Here is a 20,223-nt window from a genome sequence, read left to right as displayed (position 1 = left end):
TAAAAATTCACCATAAATTTAAATATTGTGCTAGAGACTTCGAATTTGTTTCACGATGAAGATAAATGACTGAATATTACTAGACTGTAAGAGTTTTATCTTACAATTGCGTTTTTCGACCATTTCGGTAGAGTCAAATTTGACCGAAGGTGGTTTTTTTTCTATTTATCGTGATTTATATGCAAATGTTTCGAAAATGAGAAAAGCTACAACCTTCAACTATTTATTGTTGTATTATACATGAAATTGCGCACATTTTCATATATAAAACATTATGTAACGGCTAATTTAAATTGGTGCAAACATTACCACAATCGCACGTATGATTTTTTCAGAAGAGTTACCGCGCGGACGTAAAGAAAATGTTATTTTTTTCATAAATTCACCATAAATCGAAATATTGTGCAAGAGACTTCCAATTTGTTGCAAAATGAAGGTAAATGCTGGAATATTACTAGAATATAAGCGTTTTAGCTTACAATTGCGTTTTTCGACCATTTCGGTAGTGTCAAAATTGACCGAAGGTTGAAAATTTGTCACTTATTTTTTATATGAAAATATTTCAAAATTGATAAAAGCTACAACCATGGGTTGTTTTTAGTTGTATTGTGCATGAAATTGCGCACATTTTCATATATAAAACTTTATGTAACGGCTAATTTAAAATGGTGCAAACATTACCACAATCGCATGTATGATTATTTTCGGAAGAGTTACTGCGCGGACGTAAGGAAAAAGTTTTTTCATAAATTCACCATAAATTGAAATATTGTGCTAGAGACTTCCAATTAGTTGCAAAATTAAGTTAAATGATTGAATATTACTAAAATATAAGAGTTTTAGCTTACAATTGCGTTTTTCGACCATTTCGGTAGAGTCAAAGTTGACCGAAGGTTGAAATTTTGGCACTTATCGTTATTTATATGAAAATATCTCAAAACTGATAAAGGCTACAATTATGAGTATTTTTTTGTTGTATTCTACATAAAAATGCGCACATTTTCATATATAATAGTCCATGTAACGGCTAATTTAAAATGGTAACAAAATTATGTCAAAGTGACGAAATAATTTCCGAGATGTGTCACAGATACTTTTTAGTGCGGCAAGAAAGAAATTCGCGCTTGCGCGCCTGCGTAACGATTGTAAACAAAACAACACCTTGATCCGTGAACTCCCAGCATCCCCCAAGGCGCGTGATTCAAGAGTTTTCGGCTGGTAGGCCTAAAAGTATTTTTCCGCGAATTTTTAAAAAAACTTTTGTATGTCGACGTAAAATACGTCCAGTCGGCACCCGAGAGACAAAAAATGTCGACGTAAAATACGTCCAGTCGGCGTTTAAGGGTTAACTAAGTTCATTAAAGTGTTCGTCTGAGTAAAGTAACAAGACTGATATATTTGTTGAAGAAATTATTAACGTAAGTTCATTAAAGAGTTCGTTTGAGTAAAGTACTGAGACTGATGTATTTGTTCAAAGAGTAGCCAGATTTTCGTTGGGAAAGAGAGGTAATTTTTAATTTTGATGATGATTGATGATGAAGTGAGAACAAATTGTATTTTATCCGATATAGATATGCCCTTAAGAATGTTAATTTCTCAACAAGATCGTAGAATCGAGCAACTGTAATAGTTTGACATTGTGGGGATTGATTATAAAAAAAATAAGTAATAAGAGTAGGCGAGAGAGAGAGGAACTGCGACGCATACAGTTAAATGATTCAGTTACACCTGTGGGTGGGTGAGTCGCACAGAAAACAGAGGCAAGTGAGTCAGCTGTTGTATGAACGTGTGAGTGAGTGCCATGGGGTTGTACATGTGTTGAGTGTATGTGGGTTTGCAAGTGTGTAAGGGAGTTGACTGACAAGTCACAGTTTTTCTGAACTGAAAAAAAGAGTAACTTGTTGTGCCACCGTTCCTCCCTCTTCAATAAAGCAAACCATCCACATAATTTGTAAGTGCGTGTAGGTGCCTTGCGTAGCATACCAGCGCGAGTCATGAGTAAATGTGTCCGTCACAAAGTGAACAGAGAATATCATAAAACATGCTTATGCACTTTTGTTTCATGTCAGTTATTGCTGAGAAATTGATGTCTAATTTTCTAATCATTTTGTTACAGTTCCAAGCATATATTAATGAGTGAGAATATGTATTCATAATTGTATTATTTTTTCATTACATTTCAAGTCGTATTAAACATCTTATTGCAATGTATCTAATTTTTGTTAATTTCTATTGATGTCAATTATGCTGTGTCCAAAATTTTGTATCGTTGTCTATGCTGTGTATGCTTTGTCAAAAATTTGTGATTTTCCATCGATGATGTGGGAAAGTGAGAGTATTTAAAAAAAAAATTATTTTTTGTGTGTAATCTTAGAATTTTGATTTTTTGTTTTCCTTGTTTTTATTGTTGGAGAAAGAACTCAGTAAGTTTTCTTATACTTTTACCAAATTTCTTGTGAGTAACGTTTCATTTTGACTCATGTTCTGTGAATTTTTGTTTATGAATTTAGCTTTTTTGAGCTGGAGCTGTGACTATACATTTTTACATTGATACGTATTATTGACTGTGAACCTAAATTTGTTTTTCTGTATGACACACTGTGAGGCGTGAGATTCATTTGTTGTAACTTTTGTTTGTAACACGCCAAATGGCCCTACCCTAGTAGTTTTAAATTTTGCACAAACTGGATGGTATGGCACTCAAAGAACAACAACAATGCGCAAATCATAAGATCAGTGAATGTCTTGCGGGATGCAAGAACTGAGGAGGGAGTGATGAGCTGATTCAATACAGCTTAAAAGTGCCTTTTCCGTGATAGTCTGAAGTCCCGTAAAACCGTTATAAGTGATACTGTGTGTATGTGTAACAAAAACAAGTCAACTGCCAAAGACGTTACAAGTTGGCATGGCTTGGCCATTTCAAAAGTGCCACGCATCTCTATATCCCTTCTTGATTGGCCCTTGTGTCTTAGGAGCCAGAATAACCAATCAGCTTCTTGCATAACGATGCTGTGTGTAGGGGGCATTTGAAACAGGCCGCACCATCGGTCAGATCAGTTCGTTAGCGGGTCCCATACAGGACAGACTGACTGGGTCGAGACATGAGTGCCCAGTGCCCCGGCAGTCCCATTCCCGTCGACCGCCACACAAAAGACGTGTGTCACCATGAGTGTCAATAACAGTCTAACCTGCCGTCCGGTCGGGCACTAACATAGTTAATGTAATAATTACAGTTAAAGGCCACTTGTGTAGCTAAGACGAATACACCTGTGTTAAACGTTCCCTCGATTATTATTTTTGCATGTCCTACATTGCATGCACGTAAACTTATCTCTCTCCTGTTTTTCCTTCATATCTCGAACCCACAAATGACCGAGATCAGGTCATATATATATATGTATCTATTATATATATACCTATATATATAGATATAAATATATATATATATATATCATATATATATATATAACAATATATTGTGTTATAATAGATATATATATATATATTATAATATATATATAGATATATATATATATACATATATATATATATAATAATATACAATATTTAATAGATATATATATTCTATATATAAGAATAGTATATATATATATATTATATATATATATTTCTTAAAATAAATTAACATATATATGTATATATATATTTATATAATATTATTATAATATGTATATATATATCATATATAGATATTATATATAGAGTATATATATATATATATATTAGATGATATAGATATATATGTAATATATATATAATATATATATTATATAAGATATAAGATATATATATATATTATATATATGTATCTTATATAGATAGAGATAGACATATATATATATATAATAGATATATATATATATGATAATATGTATATATATATACTATATATATATATATATATATATATATTATATATATGTATGATATACTTATATATATTATCTATATATATATATATATTTATATATATATATTATATATATTATTATTATATATAGATATATATATAATATATATATTATATATATATTTATCTATATATATTATATATATATATAATATATTTATATATATGTATAATATAATATATATATATATATATAATATCTATATATATATATATATATATATATATATATATATATATGATATATATATATATATATATATATATAGCATATATATATATATATATATATATATATATATATATATATATATATATATATTATATATATATATATATATATATATATATATATATAATATATATATAATATATATGATATATATATATATATTATATATATATATATTATATACACACACACACACACACACACACACACAGGTAGTCCCTAGTTATCTATGACCTCTGATATCAGCAATCTGGTTACATGAGGACTTGTCTAGTGCCGAAAATCATCGATTTCCAGTTATCGGCGCCAATACATATCTAACAGAGGCGCCATTAATGGGTTATTGGACCCATATTCTGGTTGTCGACACCAGTAAGCACCGAGAATCACCAATTTTCGGTTATCATCAAGCCATCGGAGCAGAAGCCCCCCCAATAACTGGGAACTGCCTGTATTCTGGCTGTTCCTGGTTATTGTTGGGGGTTCTGTTCATGACAGGATGTCAATAAACAAAAATTGGCAAAAATAGCACTGATACTCAGTTATTGGTACTGAACCCCTGTTAACAGCATAAGCAGTTAAATGGGGATCGACAGATATCGGCAAAAATCCAGATATCATCATCGCTAGACAAGTGCCATAAAACCAAGGCTGCCGAAAACCGGGGACTTCCTGTATGTATGTGTGTGTAAGTGATAGAGCAAAATATAGTATATATATATATATATATATATATATATATATATATATATATATATATATATATATATATATATATATATTTAAAAAATCACAGTAGATGCATGCACGTGACTTCATAAATAAGCGAATACCACGGGAAATGATAGACAGGAATCCAAGCGCTTTCGTCTTTATTCAGACATCGTCAAGGAGCCTTGACGATGTCTGAATAAAGACGAAAGCGCTTGGATTCCTGTCTATCATTTCCCGTGGTATTCGCTTATATATATATATATATATATATATATATATATATATATATATATATATATATATATATATATATATATATATATATATATATATATATATATATATATATATATATATATATATATATATATATATAGTAGTCTCCCCGTATTTGAGGGGATGTCTGGTATGCATCCCCTTCAAATAGTTGGAACCCCTATAAAAATGCTTAAAACCTCCTATTTTGTTAGTTAAAACTCAAGAAAAACCCACTAAAAATTATGATACCTGTTTTTTTAACAGTTTTATCACAAAAAGTGCATTTTATGTTTAAAAAAAACCCCAGGAATTTGTGGATATTTCTCACAGAAAAATACTGCAAATAGGTGAATTTTCCACGTATAATGGGGGGGAATGTTCCACAGAGAAATCCGCGAATGCGTGAGTCCGTGAATGGGGGGGGGGGGGGGGGGGTTCCACTGTATATACATATATACGTACAATATACATTCTTCTTTCATTTTCTTTGTCTGTACGTACTTTGTTTTCAATCAATAACTCCTGTAATATACCTTAAAAACTTATAAACTAAAAGCAATCTAGATAATAGTGTTGGTTCTGTGGTTGTAAAAAATTGTTTTAAACTACAACCTGGTCCAAAGTCCAAGTATACAAGCATTGCTTGTGTCTTGTATTTTTTAGTGCTTTACACTTTTTCTTGTTTTAAATTTCATGTTATCCTTAGTTCACCATATTTATCTTAATTCCTTAGTTCTTCAGTTAGCTATCCTTTTTCAGTGGTTACATACTTATTTTACTTTACTTCAGTTAGTTGTCTCATCTATTTCATTATCAATTATCTATTTCTTATTAACATGTATTTTAAATATCCAGTCTTCATTGTTCCTCCTCAACCCTGATGTAATTTTGAAAAACTTATAGATAGCGCTCTATGACAGGGAGAGGCACTCTTCAACTGCATGGATTCACCTGTCACATGGTCAGTCTGATGCAGCATCTCGAGACTTTACAGGCCCCTTTCCCTTAAATGATAGCAGTTTCTGGCACTGTGGCATTTTCACTGTACTCAGCAATGACTGAAGTATAATCACTCAAGACTGGTTGCGTTGTACGTGCACATCCAGAGGCCATAAGCTCAGCTTACCAGTTGCCATGACAAGACTAACCATCCATACGTACTTGCCACATTCAATTTTCCATACTATGAATTTCTTTAAAATTTATGGTGAATTGATGAATATCTTTCTAAAAAGAAGATTTTTGTCATCAGAATCCTAGAAAATGAAAATGGCTAATGAATACTTTTGGCATAAAAATTTCATAGGATTAAATTGTTTTGTGCCTTTCTTTGAAAGAGGACAAAATCAAATCTGCATGTAGAATATCTTAAATTTTACTCTGTTTATATAAAAATATTTTCTCCATTCAATTTACTAAACCTTTGTGGAGGTATTTCATATCTAGGATGACACTTCTTTTGTTTCCCTTCTTGACAAGACTGCATAAAACATTAGTCCAACCAATGACTGTTCCTCATGTCTTTAGTACTTCTCTGCTGCAAGAAGAAATTTCTTAACTAAGTAAAGACTGATCATGCAATCAAATACCTGTATGCCTGAGATATCTACTTGAACTCTTTGAAAAAAAATACCTTGAAAAAATCTTCTAATTATAATTAACACTGTCCTCAGAGATTAATTAAATCCATCCGAAAACATAAAACACTAATTACTCTGCAAACACTTACCTGCAACTCTACAACACTTACCTGCAAATTTGTATATGTATTTTAATGGAAACTACTCAGAAAAGATAAAATTATATCAAAATTAAAAAGCTTACCTTAGGCTTTTCTGGCATTAATGACAGATAATGACTGGCTTTTGCAGGAAGGACCAGAGTTTGGAAGGCAGTGCCTTTGTATCTGTGACAAAAAATCATAATATAAAATTTTGCTGCACAAAATTCCCACAATGATGTTTCCACATATCTGCTTTTATAAATACTGTTTGCAGTGTTCATGTGCTTTATATACACAATTAAGTTACCAATGGCACTGAAGAGTAAAAAAGTAAAAATAATCACTATTACACTTACTATACATATTAGGTAAAATGAGTTTGTTTTCGTAGCAAATCATGAATCTGATTGTACCATTTATTTCAAATCTCCCAAAAATGAAAAATGATAAAATGATCAAAGTATCACAAATGCTTGATGTTTCTTTTTCATATTATTACTTTTATTCTAAATGGGATATTTTTGTCATAATTTTCAAAAACTGTGAGTTCTTGTCATTCTGTTTGAGGCTAATATCATTAAAGGACAAACTTGATCTGTATTTCTTCATTCATTAATGAATCTTTTAACAAGAGACTTATTTCACATTGGTTCTAAACAAGTTACATCATTCAGAAGAGGTTATGAACTCTGTCTTCTACTTTTTTACATTTTAAAGTTCCGAAATTTGAAAATACTAAAAAATTTAACTACATTTTCATACAGTAAAAAAAGATATAATTATGGCATGCTTACCGTATTCTGATCTCTCCCGCTGATCCCAACTTGATTAACTGGACAGTTTCTTCATTTCCATCTATTTGAGCTTCAATCAATGGAGAAGCTAGGTCAAAATTGCTGTTGACCATAATTTTTCTACCATCAATAGTAACCTGAAATAATCAGAATATACGCTAATACTTCAGTTGCTAGCTGTACAAATACCAAGTAACATAACTTCTAAACATGTGTGAATAATAAAATTAATAAAAAATGGATAAACATGGGCAAAAAAATATGAAAAATTAAATTTACAAAATACATCTAGAAAAAATGTTTAATTTGGGAAATTTTCTTAATATATCAGCTCATGCAGAATATTTAAACAGCACATTCACTTGTAGATTTTAAATAAAGACAAGTCTTATGTTAGGAGAGAAAAATGTTGATCACAGAATTAAATGTTCCTGTGTCCATCAAAATGTTCATTATTGAAGAGCTGCAAATACAGTAAAAGTCCAATAATACAAGATCAATGGTTCTGACTGGGTGCAGGACTAGCAAAAATGCCAAACTAACAAGTGGACCTTAAAAGTACTAGTTAAAACTAGAATTAAGTCTTAATTACCATAAGCTATGTTATAATTTTTTTTAAATTAACACAGACTATAGTTACGTATTATGTTTTCTAAAATTATTTTTGTCTTTGAATAATATTGAAGAACAATAATAATTCATAAAACACTTTGAGTAGGTAAATACGTATTTATTGGAAAAAATGGTCCAACGACATACTTGAAGCTAGGTAGTTACCCGTTCATCTTACATTACAGATCTTTTTCCTTTCTATCACTATATTGTACAATAAATATAGTAATCTAATCAAACATACAATTCTTTACAAAAGTTTTGTACTTTTTAATAACTCCTGTAGAAGTGAATATGTACAAACTCCTGTAGAAGTGAATATGTACAAAAGTATTCTAGCCTAGCCTAAAGGGAATCCTTTACCTATGGCATGCTACAGAACACTCAAACGTGTTCAGAGAGAGAGAGAGAGAGAGAGAGAGAGAGAGAGAGAGAGAGAGAGAGAGAATAATTGCTTAGTACTAAAATTTTACTGCTAATACATTAATTGGATACATGAAGCTTAGTTATGTTTGTTACAGAGTCGCGGCAGCAAATCTTAGGATGCATTCAAACTTAGGAATTGAATAGCAGCCCTAAGAATATTCTCATTTCCTGCCCACTTCAAAGCAGGTTAAATGTAAATATTATAGAATCAGACAATACAGCTTGAGGCAGCAGTCTTTCCGGCTACTGAAATCCACTTTTTCCCCTATGAACCTGACGAGGAAGGGTTGTGCTGACCCTCAGTCAGGCACTTGATTACTGTAATTTTGCACCTATTGAGCACTCCTGTGCACCCTACCAACTAGTATGCAGGATAAATCACTTTTCATCATTAAGACAAATTGTGGCCACGCATGAAGAAAGCAAGTAAATGATGGCCATAGCAAAGGAGTTAGGAGTCTCTAAAAATATGGTCTCCACATGGTATAACAGCTGTGGGGACAGAACTCAAGGTGGCAGTGCAAAAGGAGGAAGGGGTCCCCAGATGTCCCTAGAAAACATCCGAGAAGACCAATAGCTTATCAAAGCATATAGTAATGGTAAATCCAAGTATTACCAGCAAAGAATTAAAGCAATGGAACCCTGAAGTGTTGGGAGAGGTGTCAGAATGTACCATACAATATTGCCTTAGGAAGGATCTTGGTCTTCCTGTCATACTGCCACCAAGAAGCCTTTGCTAACTTGAGGCAATGAAGAAGAGGAGGATGAACTTTTGCAAGAAGTACAAAGGCTGGACTGTAGAGGACTGGGCTACAGTCATATTCAGCAATGAATCACGTTTCTATGTAACCAGGAGTGCCAGGAAGGTTAGGAGACCTAGCGGGTCAAGTTGACTTGACTCTAAGTATACGGTTAAGACTGTGAAGCATGCCGCCTAAGTCATGGTGTGGGGGAATTTTAGCGGAAAGGGAGGGGGGTGGGGGGTTGTATTGTTTACCGAAAAGTACAACGATGAATGGTGATCGGTATGTGGATGATTGCAAGACCACTTACTGCACTTCACGGAAAGTTCTGCACGTGTGTTTTTCTGCAAGATGGGGCACCGTGCCACAGGGGGAAGAAGGCAAAAAATTTATTTGAGGATAATGGACTTGGGCTTCTGAATTGGCCAAGGTATTCCCCTGACCTTAACCCAATATAAAATGTTTGGAGCTTTATGAAGGAGAAGCTAGGATCTATGGATATGTCCTCTGTCCCAAAACTGATTGCTGCCCCTAAATATTGAATAAAAGCACAAGGTAGATATGGCTAAATACTGAATAAAGAGTATTGAGTATAATTATGTTTTATTTCAACCTTTATATTTTATTTTCATTTTTTCTCTGCTAAGTCCTGATATTTTTCAGATACAGTTATAACTCAACCCTACGAGATTCGAGATATGTGAATTAACTAAAGCGCAAACTTTTCATTGGAACCTAACCATCACACGCAAGTTTTTCACATTTGGTATTTGGACTTTCAAGATAGGCAGTTATAAGCATTTTTAGAGGGGTTCTAAGCATGCACGGATTCTAGCTATTCACGGGGGGGGTCTGGTACGTATCCCCATGAATACGGGGGTTCACTATATTGATCAACATATTCGCGGGTCCCACTATTCACGGATGCAAATTTTTTCGGAAAAGCAATACAGTGATCCCTCGCTTATTGCGGTTAATGGGGACCAGAAACTCCCGCGATAGGTGAAAATCCAGGAAAGAGGATTGGCCCCCCTAGGAATTTCCGTATATGTGTGTGTGGGTACCAGAATGTTTAAAATATGTATATTTATACTTTATATATTTTACTTAAATCTATTTAATTATAAAATCTTATCATTATACATTCACTCACATATATTTTACTTAAATCTATCTAATTACAAAACATTAATATTATACATTACCTCTCTCTCTCTCTCTCTCTCTCTCTCTCTCTCTCTCTCTCTCTCTCTCTCTCTCTCTCTCTCTCATACGGTACGTATTATCGTACGTTTTCTACACTCACCAATGACAGTAGTATCTTGAGACTTGACTCCAGTAATGACGACGACAACGATGACAATGATAATGACGACGATGACAGACCTGTGCAGTTCAATGAATGTGATGATGAATGATGATGATGATGACAGTGTTACTGCAAAGGTATAATGAGACCTTTAAATCAGTTCGGGAAGTGCCTCATTGTCAGATATCAGCGCTGGACTGGATGGTCAACATTTGCTTCTGAGAGAGGTGAAGATGGTGGTGGTGGTAGAGGCTTCAGGTTCACTCGGAGGCTCTTCTGCTGGAGGCGCTGATGGTGTAGCTGGGGATTTTACCTTGGAGAAGAGCATGGTGATGGGTAGTTACTCTTTGTTTTTTCTTTTGCTGCAAAATGCCCTTGTACAAGGACATAATCCCATCAACACGATTGCTAAACTCGACAGCTCGAACCATATTATCGTTGATGTCTTGTGCAAATTGTTGCATTGCCCTTGCCATGTTGCACAATTGTTGCAGGTTCTCCAAGGTAAGGACACGCTCTTCAATTTCTTCGTCTTGCTCTTCTTCGCTTTCTTCTTCACTTGCAGACTTCGTCATCTCAAATAGGTCTTCATCTGTCACTGGGTCTGAGTGGGCATTGATAAGGCCGTTGATGTCTTCTTCCGTCATGTCGACAAATCCTTCATCCCTGATTATGTGAGCCAGCCTCACCGCCTTCTCCACCGCTGAGTGATGAACTTCGCCAGGAGTGAAGCCTGCATAGTCATGCACCACATTAGGCCATAATTTCTTCCAGCAAGAATTTATGGTCTCAGTTTTCATGTCCTTCAATGCTTGCTGGATATTAGTCAAGCATGACACAATGTCGAAGTTATGCCAGTACTTTTTCAAGGTGAAGCCTTTGTCGTCGTCGTCAACTGCCGCGATGAGGCCCTCCATCATGGAATGAGTGTAGAGTGCCTTAAAGGCATGAATGACACCTTGATCCATCGGCTGAATTAGAGACGTGGTGTTAGGGGGCACAAACTCGATCTGAACCCCATCATATTGCAGGTCTGTTGCATGGCCTCCTGCACAATCCATCAAGAGAAGGACCTTAAAAGGGAGGCCCTTCTGAGCCAGATACACCTTCGCCTGGGGAATGAAGCAATGGAGGAACCACTCGAGGGTCAGGGCTTTCATTATCCAGGCCTTAGAGTTATGCATCCATGGGGAGCAGAGCCTTATTTTTGTTTTATAAGGCCCGTGGATTTTTGGCCTTATAAATAAGGCCTGGCTTAAGCATAAAGCCTACAGCATTGCCACACATGATGAGAGTGACACGGTATTTGTGGGCCTTGAAGCCTGGCCTCTTCACTTCATCCTTGAAGAGGAATGTATGAGAAGGCATCCTCTTCCAAAAGAAGCCTGTCTCGTCCATGTAAAAAACTTGCTCAGGGAGGTAGCCACCACCACTGATCAGCTTAGGAAACTCATCCTCCACGTAACGACGAGCAGCATCGGTGTCGGCAGAGGCAGCCTCACCATACAAAGGCACGCTTTTGAGGCTGTATCTCTTGAAATTTATTGAACCAGCCTTTGCTGGGTGTAAAGCCTTGTCCTCAAGACGGCGAATCACTCATGGCAGAGCTAGTACTGGCTTGAGGTTTGTCAGGATCATCTTTAGCAGCTTCTTCAGCATCTCCTTTGTTGTTGTCATCGGGCAAGTTTTAATCATAGAGAGATTTGGCCTTTGTCCTGATCATATTAGTGTCCAAACTCACACTTTTTTCCGGCAATCAGCAACCCACAAGGCTAATGCAGCTTCCATTTTCACAATTCTCTTATTACGCGGAGTTACCACACGTTTCGCTTCTTTATTAAAGTTTATTGCAGCAATTTTGCGGACGTTAGCTTCGTCTTTTTGATTAGTGCACTGTTGATTCATTCACTCCATAATGGCGTGCCACCACGACATAACTTCTGCCCTGTTTTAACATATCTAAAAGTCTGACCTTTTCACGGGTGGTCATCATCTTCTTTTTCCTCTTTGGCTCACTAGAGGAATCTTTCGCAGGGGGACGGCCCTTAGGAGGCATTGTAAGGGCTTAATGAAAAGTTAATTTCGAATACAACACCAAGACACGTGAGAGACAGTTGATAGTTTGAACGAGAGTGGCTAGATACAACAAGGGAAGAAGCAATATGGCTGCCAAAGTGGTGAGGGATTACTGTATTCTGTATTTTCATATTATTTACTTTATAGTATAGGCCATTAAATATTATAATACGTAGTAATATTACATCATATGTTTACTTCCTGGTGATGAATGTTGATATTAGTTATACAATCTGGCAAATGACAATGAAGATAGACTGCACAGCAAAGTAGTTACATCTCCTCTGAGGGTGCGTCTCCACCTTCTTCAGGAGGCACTTCATCAGGGGTTTCAGGAAGCACCACCTTCTAGAGGTAATTGAAATGTTACCAAATGTGGTGTGGTAGGGCTTCATGAGTTCACTAACAGTATTGGTAAAATTTGTGGCCCTATCTTCATTCTTATCCCATGCCTTGACCATTGTCTATATCTGCCTTACTTACCTGATCAATTTGTACAGACCATGAAATGTTCAAAATCCTGGTCTGTTGGTGGGATAGTAAAGATGGTGGCGAGTTCTTCTCCAAGAATGACCCAAGAATTTTACCTTGTTCATACTCGTTCTTAAGGCAGGCGACTGCACTTTCAGTCACACTGTAATGGGCTGCTACTTCTCAATGACTTTAGTCCTATCTTGACATTACTATCACATCCATTTTCTGCTCATTTGTCATTAACTGTATGGGCCTCTGACGCTAAGGCTCTTTGCCAGAAGCCTTAGGAGAAGCAAACAGTTTAAAGGACATTTTAGTTGGCTATTTCAAAGAATATTCTCAGTCCACAGTATTATATAATGCTACACAAAACATGCACAAACAAGAGATGAACTGTGTTGGGTCATTTGGGTATAAATTGCGCATTGATATTCTGCGCATACTGTATATTTTATTAAATGTTTTGTTTTATGACGATTTTTAAATATTATACATATGTACATAAGTGTTTTAGGATGATACTATAAATATGCATAGCATATCTAAAATACGTAAGACAACGGGAATAGCAGGATGCATGTTTCCATCTGTGGTACATACTTTCAAGCATATATTTTCATGACTAAATAAATTTTTTATGATGAAAAAATATTTACTAATTTTCAAATATTACCGTTCTGTAATAAGTTATTGTAAACACAGTAAAATTTCAATAACATACTTTATTTTTCTTAAAACATGCTTCACCCAAGTCAACTTTTGCGCAGATAAACAACTCTTATGACGCAGTGACGCCCTCTTAGAGCAGTACCCAGATGAAATGATATTCGGCACACTATTGGCTGTCATCTGCAAAGGAGCCAATCCAGAAGCAGCATTCATTTTCCTTGGCACTCACTGGCTGTACACTTGGTGTTGATTGGTTGAAACCTGAGTCCCATCTCGCGAAGATGGAGCTGTGGGTTCCACGCATCTCTCCTTCATCAGCCTCACAGCATAGAGAGTTACTGATATATGTGGACGGAACCATGATTCTGTTTTATGTATCACCAGATATCTGTGTCAACATCATATGCAAGAAAGTGCAACAACTCTACACCAGTTATCAACTGCTACAGAAGGTGATGATGTAGAGGAACAGGAAGGCAGTGATCTAGAGGCACAGGAAAGCAATGATGAAGGGGAATTAGAATTCTTGGGCTTTGATGAACCTGCGCCCGAAGAAGATGAAGAGGAGGAAGAGCCACAACCGGGACCATCATCAGCTCCTCAAGGTTTCCAGGCGAGCAAAGGATGGTTTCACTAGTTCCACCTAAAGTCAGTTACCCTACATGGGGAAGCAGAAGCGGCGGACAAAGAGGCAGCCACGAAATGTCCCTAGATACTTCAGGAAGATTCAGCAAGAGAAAGGATACCGCCCAGAACAGGTGCTCAATATGGAAGTGACTTGCAAGTTCTGGAAAAAGATACCTTCCCGGACATACTTAATGAAGGACAAAGCTAAAGCCTCCAGATTTAAGGTACAGAAGGGCAGAGTTACGCCCCTAACATGTGGGAATGTGGCTGGCTTCATGCTGAAACCAGGTCTCAATCACAAGGTTGCAAACCCCAAAGAACAAGGCATTACTGCCTGTGTTCTGGGTGCAAAATCCCAAGGGCTGGACCACCAAAGTCCTTACGTAGTACCTACTGGTTCCATCAAAGCTTCTTTCCTCAAGTTAGGCAATACCTGGGCAACTTGGACATGGAGTTCAAGTTGTTGCTAATCATGGATAATGCTGGTGACTACCCTCTCAATCTTTATTACAAGGGAGCTGGACTCCCTCCCAACACCACCTCTCTCCTCGAGTCTATGGACCAAGGCATGATCCGTGCCTTTAAGGCACTCTACACTGGGAATTCCCTCCAGCACCTTGTTGATGCAATGGACCGTGATAGTGAATTTATGCTGAAAGACTATTGGCATAAATTCGCGACTGCCACATATTTGTCCATCATCGACCAGTTGCTGAAGGACATGAAGAGACTGAACACATGCTGGAGTAAGTTGTGGCTGGATCGAGTGCATAATTATATGGGCTTCTCTCCTCAGGAAATTCAACATTCAGCCATTAATAAGGCAGTCCAGTTGGCAAGGATTCTTGGTGGTGAAGCCTTCGATGACATCACCAAGGATGAAGTTGGCGCCCTCACTGATGCCCACTCTGACAGACCAGGATTTGGAAGATCTGACAAAGTGCGCCAGTGAGGAGGAAGACACTCCAGGTTCAGGAGAGGAGCAGGAGGTGGGCCTGACTTTGGAACCCCTGACCCAAATTAGGAGAATAATAAACGATTCCCAGGAATGTTTCAACATGGGATCCTTACATGGAATGCTCCTTAAAGTTTTCAAATATCCATGAAACGACATTGAAGCCCTATAATCAAGACCCAATCACCATGAAGAAGCAACAACAACAGCTGCCAATCACCCTGTTCATCACTCCTATGAAGAGGGACCCTCCAAAGACTCTCCAAACCCATAAGTAGTGCCTCCCAAGCACCTCCTGAAGGTGAAGAGGCACATTTAGAATCATCTTTAATCAACATTCATCACTGGTGAGTACCCTATTTACGTATGTTGTACTAGTATGTTTAAATGTTCATGCATATTTTTTACTCTCTCATAATATACGTACATACAAATGTTTCCCTTGTATAAAGAAAACTGGGTGGCTTGAATAGTAACTATGAAAGAAATGTGCATGACTGAATACTTATGGGGGGACTGGAATATTTTCATACAGTACGTAAAATGTTTGATTTACTTTGAAATATATATATCATTTCAAAGATCAATACACTAAAAGGATAACAGTTTAATGTATATTTGATGTAGGATGGTAGTTTTAGGAATACTTTGGTGTTTGAACTTTCAAGATAGGCAGTTATAAGCACTTTCAGAGGGGAGTTCTAAGCATTTGCAGATTCTAGCTGCTATGCATCTCCTGCGAATACAGGGGGTTATTATTATTAATAGGGCTTAGTTTTTCCAGACCTATGAGTTTCAAGTAGACTCTTCTCGGGCTGGTTCTCAGGGATTAATCCCGAGAAGGAAAAGGAGAAAAAAATAAATTAAAAAAAGTTTAGACTAAGAAACCTGTCTTATTTAAAAAATTTATGAAGTTAATTGAAAAATCTTTGCTTTCAACGAGAATACTTTTCATTTTTGAATTCCGTAGATAAATTGATCTTTGTTGGGTCCAATTTGGGCATTCAACAAGCAAATGCTGCACTGTCATGGGTGTTTGACTTCTATTACACTTTATTGGGTCAGCATGTGGTGTTGACATCAAGTGATCATGCGGGAATCTTGTGTATCCTATAAGGAGCCTTGTTAGGATTACCTCTTTTGATCTTTCTTTTTGTGAAGATGTCCTCCATGCATACACTTCAGTTTTTATATTTTTAAGTTTATTTGTGGTTGGCACTAAGGCCCATTCTCTTTTCCAATCTTGGTATATCAATGGTTTGACAGATGTTATCCAGTCTGACACTGGGGCATGTGTAATTGTTGGAGGGATAGTGCAGGCTAATTTGGCAGCTGAGTTTGCATTTTTATTTCCTTTTATTCCCACATGTGCTGGAATCCAACATATTTCTATTGATAATCCTGATTGGAGGAGTTGATGAATTTTTATTTTATTTCTTGTACTGTTTGGTTTACTGATTTATACTGTCTTATAGCATCTATAGCACTACGTGAGTCACTGAAAATAATAAGACACTTGCTTTTTCCTCAGATATCATATCAAGAGCCATTTGTATGGCCGTGACTTCGGCAGTAAATATTGATGATATTAAAGGTAGGCTTCTTTTGATTAACATATTTTTCGTATATGCAGATGCTCCTACTCCATCATCATTTTTGAAGCAGTCTGTATACACCATGAATTTTTCTCCTTTTCTTCTAATGTGCTCCAAAGCATGTTGGTGGTACATTTCTGTACTTGTCTTTTGTTTTTTAAGTAGGTAAGACTGGGAGGTACATATTTTTATTTGTTTTAACATCCATGGTGGTGAGAATTCTATAGGTGGCTGAAAAATTGGATTTATGTAAGTTCATTAGGTATTCAGCTCTTTTTGGGAAAGAGCTAGTACTATGAACTTCTGTTTCTGTATTATAATTTTGAAAGCAGTCAGCTGCAGGAGATGATCCTCCTTGTAGTGAAAGACCTCTTCGTATTGTTATTAAATTACGGTGATGTTTCAAGGGCAACACACCTGCTTCTACCACAAGCAAGCCTGTTGGGGATGATAGGAATGCTCCTGTGCATAATCGCACACCTTCATGGTGCACTGCATCGAGAGTTTTAATGCAGTTTCTGAGGCGGATGAATATATTGGACAACAGTAATCTATAATGGATAAGACTGTTGCCTTATATATCATTAATAAAATGTCTCGCTTTGCTCCCAAATTAGTGTATGATAACTTTTTCAATATGGCAAGGGCTTTGATGCCCTTGGCTTTATTGTATTTGATGTGCTCTTTCCAATTTAAATGTTGATCAAATATCACTCCTAGATATTTGATTTTTGTACAAAATTGTATTTCAGTGCTATAAAGGTGAAGTTTGATTGTTTGGTTCTTCAGCTATATTTTGTTTTTGTAGAAGATGATCGCTTTTGTTTTATCAGTTGAAAATTTAAATCCAACTGAATTGGTCCAACTACATATATTTGAAATGGCAGTATTGAGAACTCTCTGAACATGTCTCAAATTGCTACTCGTATAGTAAATAACAAAGTCATCAACAAATAAACAGTTTTTTACACCACTTGTTAAATTTATAGTAATGTCATTAATTGCTAAAGCCAACAATGTACAGCTCAAGAAACTACCTTGAGGGATTCCTTCTTCCAGTTTATAGGTTACTGAGTAGGAATTTTCTACTCTTACTTGAAAAGTTCTGTTTGTTAAAAAGTTCTTAATAAATATTGGTAAGTGGCCTCTAGTCCCTTGGAGTGGAGTTTTTGCATGATGTTATGTTTCTATGTTGTGTCGTATGCTTTTTCTATATAAAAAAATATAGCTACTGTTAATTTTTTTGTTCAAAGCATTTTTTGATATGATCCTCTAAATGTTTTAAGGGATCTAGGGTTGATCTGTGTTGGTGTTAAAATAGATTCTTTGGTTATTACATATGTTAATCGGGCATTAACCATTTTTTTCAAGATTTTGCATAGGCAGCTTGTTAGGGATATCGGTCTATAATTGGATGGATCACTTGCATCCTTTCCTGGTTTATTTATTGGAATTATTATGGCATGTTTCCATTTATCAGGAAAGACATGCTTTAGTCATATACTATTATAAAATTTGAACAAATATGATTTAGTTATAGGAGCTAATTTTTCTATAATTTCAAATTATATTTTATCATATCCTGGTGCGGAGGGATGACATGAGTTGATGGCATTATCTAGTTCATCCATGTTGAAAATATAATTATATTCCAGGTCTTCAAGCGTTTCAAAATTGAGTATTATATTTTCTTTTTGTTTTTTGATATTTTGAAAATGTATATCTAGGCTAAGTAAGCACTGGTGTTTTCAAAATGCTTTCCAATTATATTTGATATTTCATAAGTATCATGGTATATTTTTCCATTTAAATGTATTGCACTTCTTGGAGGTCTTATATGTTTTCCATTGATTTTCCTTATATTTTGCCAGATATCCCTTGTGGATGTGTTTGAAGATATGTTTGAGACATGTTCTTTCCATGATGCAATTTTTTCAGCTACGTATTACTGTTTTTCTAAATTTGGCTGTATATTTGTTATTCATATAGTGGTTTAATGTGGTTAATTGTTATGTTTGTTATAACTATTTTGTTTAATATGTTTATATTACAGAGCATTTTGTTGAGTGATTTTAGGCGAGTTTTGAGTCTGTTAAGATTGCGACCCAATATATGTTTTATTTTACTTAAGGTTAAGGTTGGATCGCACCATGGGGGGGGACAGGGGATTGTGTGGAATGTGATTTGGTTTTTGGAATATGGTTTTATCTGCAGTATTTATTATGAAGTTTGAGAAGGATTCACATGTAGTATTGTGATCTTCGTTATGTGGGAATGGTGGTATGTTTCGAGTGTATAGGAAATACTTATCCCAATTAGCTTTTTGGATATTATACCTTGTAGGTGGCAATATTTTGATATTACTAAAGTAGTTCAGAATGATTGGGAAATGGTCACTTGTGTATGTATCATCTAGGATATTCCATTCAAATTTCTTGGCTACATCATTTGAACATAATGAAATGTCAATTGAGGAAAAGGTAAGATGTGTATTTGAAAAATATGTTGGAACTTCACTTACATTGAGACAACACAGGTTCTGTTTCATTATATTTTTCTATGTGGGTTCTGGATATGTCAGTGGGGTTATTAGTATTCCATATTGGATTATGTGCACTAAAATCTCCCACTATAAGTAGGGGTTCGTGTATATTTTTGCTAATAAGTTCAGAAAAATCACTAAAATTTGCATTGAAATTTGGTTGGTTATATAAATTACAAATAGTGATTTTCCTTTTGTCAGGCATATACAGTTTAATAGTTGTTATTTGATATGGCATAGATGGTATATTGAAAGTTTCATATGTTATGCTATTATGAACATATATAGCTGTGCCTAATTTTCCACCGTCAGTTGGTGAATAACAGGCAATTTTAGTGTTGGATATTTGTAGGGTTACTTCCTATATGTTGTAGACACATGCACATTGGGTTGTGGTCTCGTATGATTCTTTGCCTCGTAGTTTATATGCATTTGAATTTATTTGTGGTTTTTTAATCATTGTATTTGTATGTAGGTCATTAGATTCAGCAGTTGTTTGTTTTTCATAATTGAATATTAATAAGTATATTTTTGATTTTATAA

The 20,223-nt window shown here is 35.4% G+C and overlaps 1 protein-coding gene across 1 annotated transcript in view; it reads right to left on the bottom strand.

Moving 5' to 3' along the window:
* Nucleotides 1-20,223, bottom strand: part of LOC135224528 (propionyl-CoA carboxylase alpha chain, mitochondrial-like) — a 309,211-nt gene that overhangs the window by 34,960 nt on the left and 254,028 nt on the right. Inside the window, exons 13-14 of the mRNA XM_064263599.1 lie at nucleotides 7,653-7,789; nucleotides 6,960-7,041 (exon numbers count right to left, since the gene is read on the bottom strand). Coding sequence (XP_064119669.1) covers nucleotides 6,960-7,041; nucleotides 7,653-7,789 — 219 coding nt within the window. The remainder of the gene's footprint in view (nucleotides 1-6,959; nucleotides 7,042-7,652; nucleotides 7,790-20,223) is intronic.

This window comes from Macrobrachium nipponense, chromosome 12 (assembly GCF_015104395.2).
Source record: "Macrobrachium nipponense isolate FS-2020 chromosome 12, ASM1510439v2, whole genome shotgun sequence".
In the NCBI taxonomy this organism is placed as follows: domain Eukaryota; kingdom Metazoa; phylum Arthropoda; class Malacostraca; order Decapoda; family Palaemonidae; genus Macrobrachium; species Macrobrachium nipponense.
This window is presented reverse-complemented; position numbering and strand designations above follow the sequence as displayed.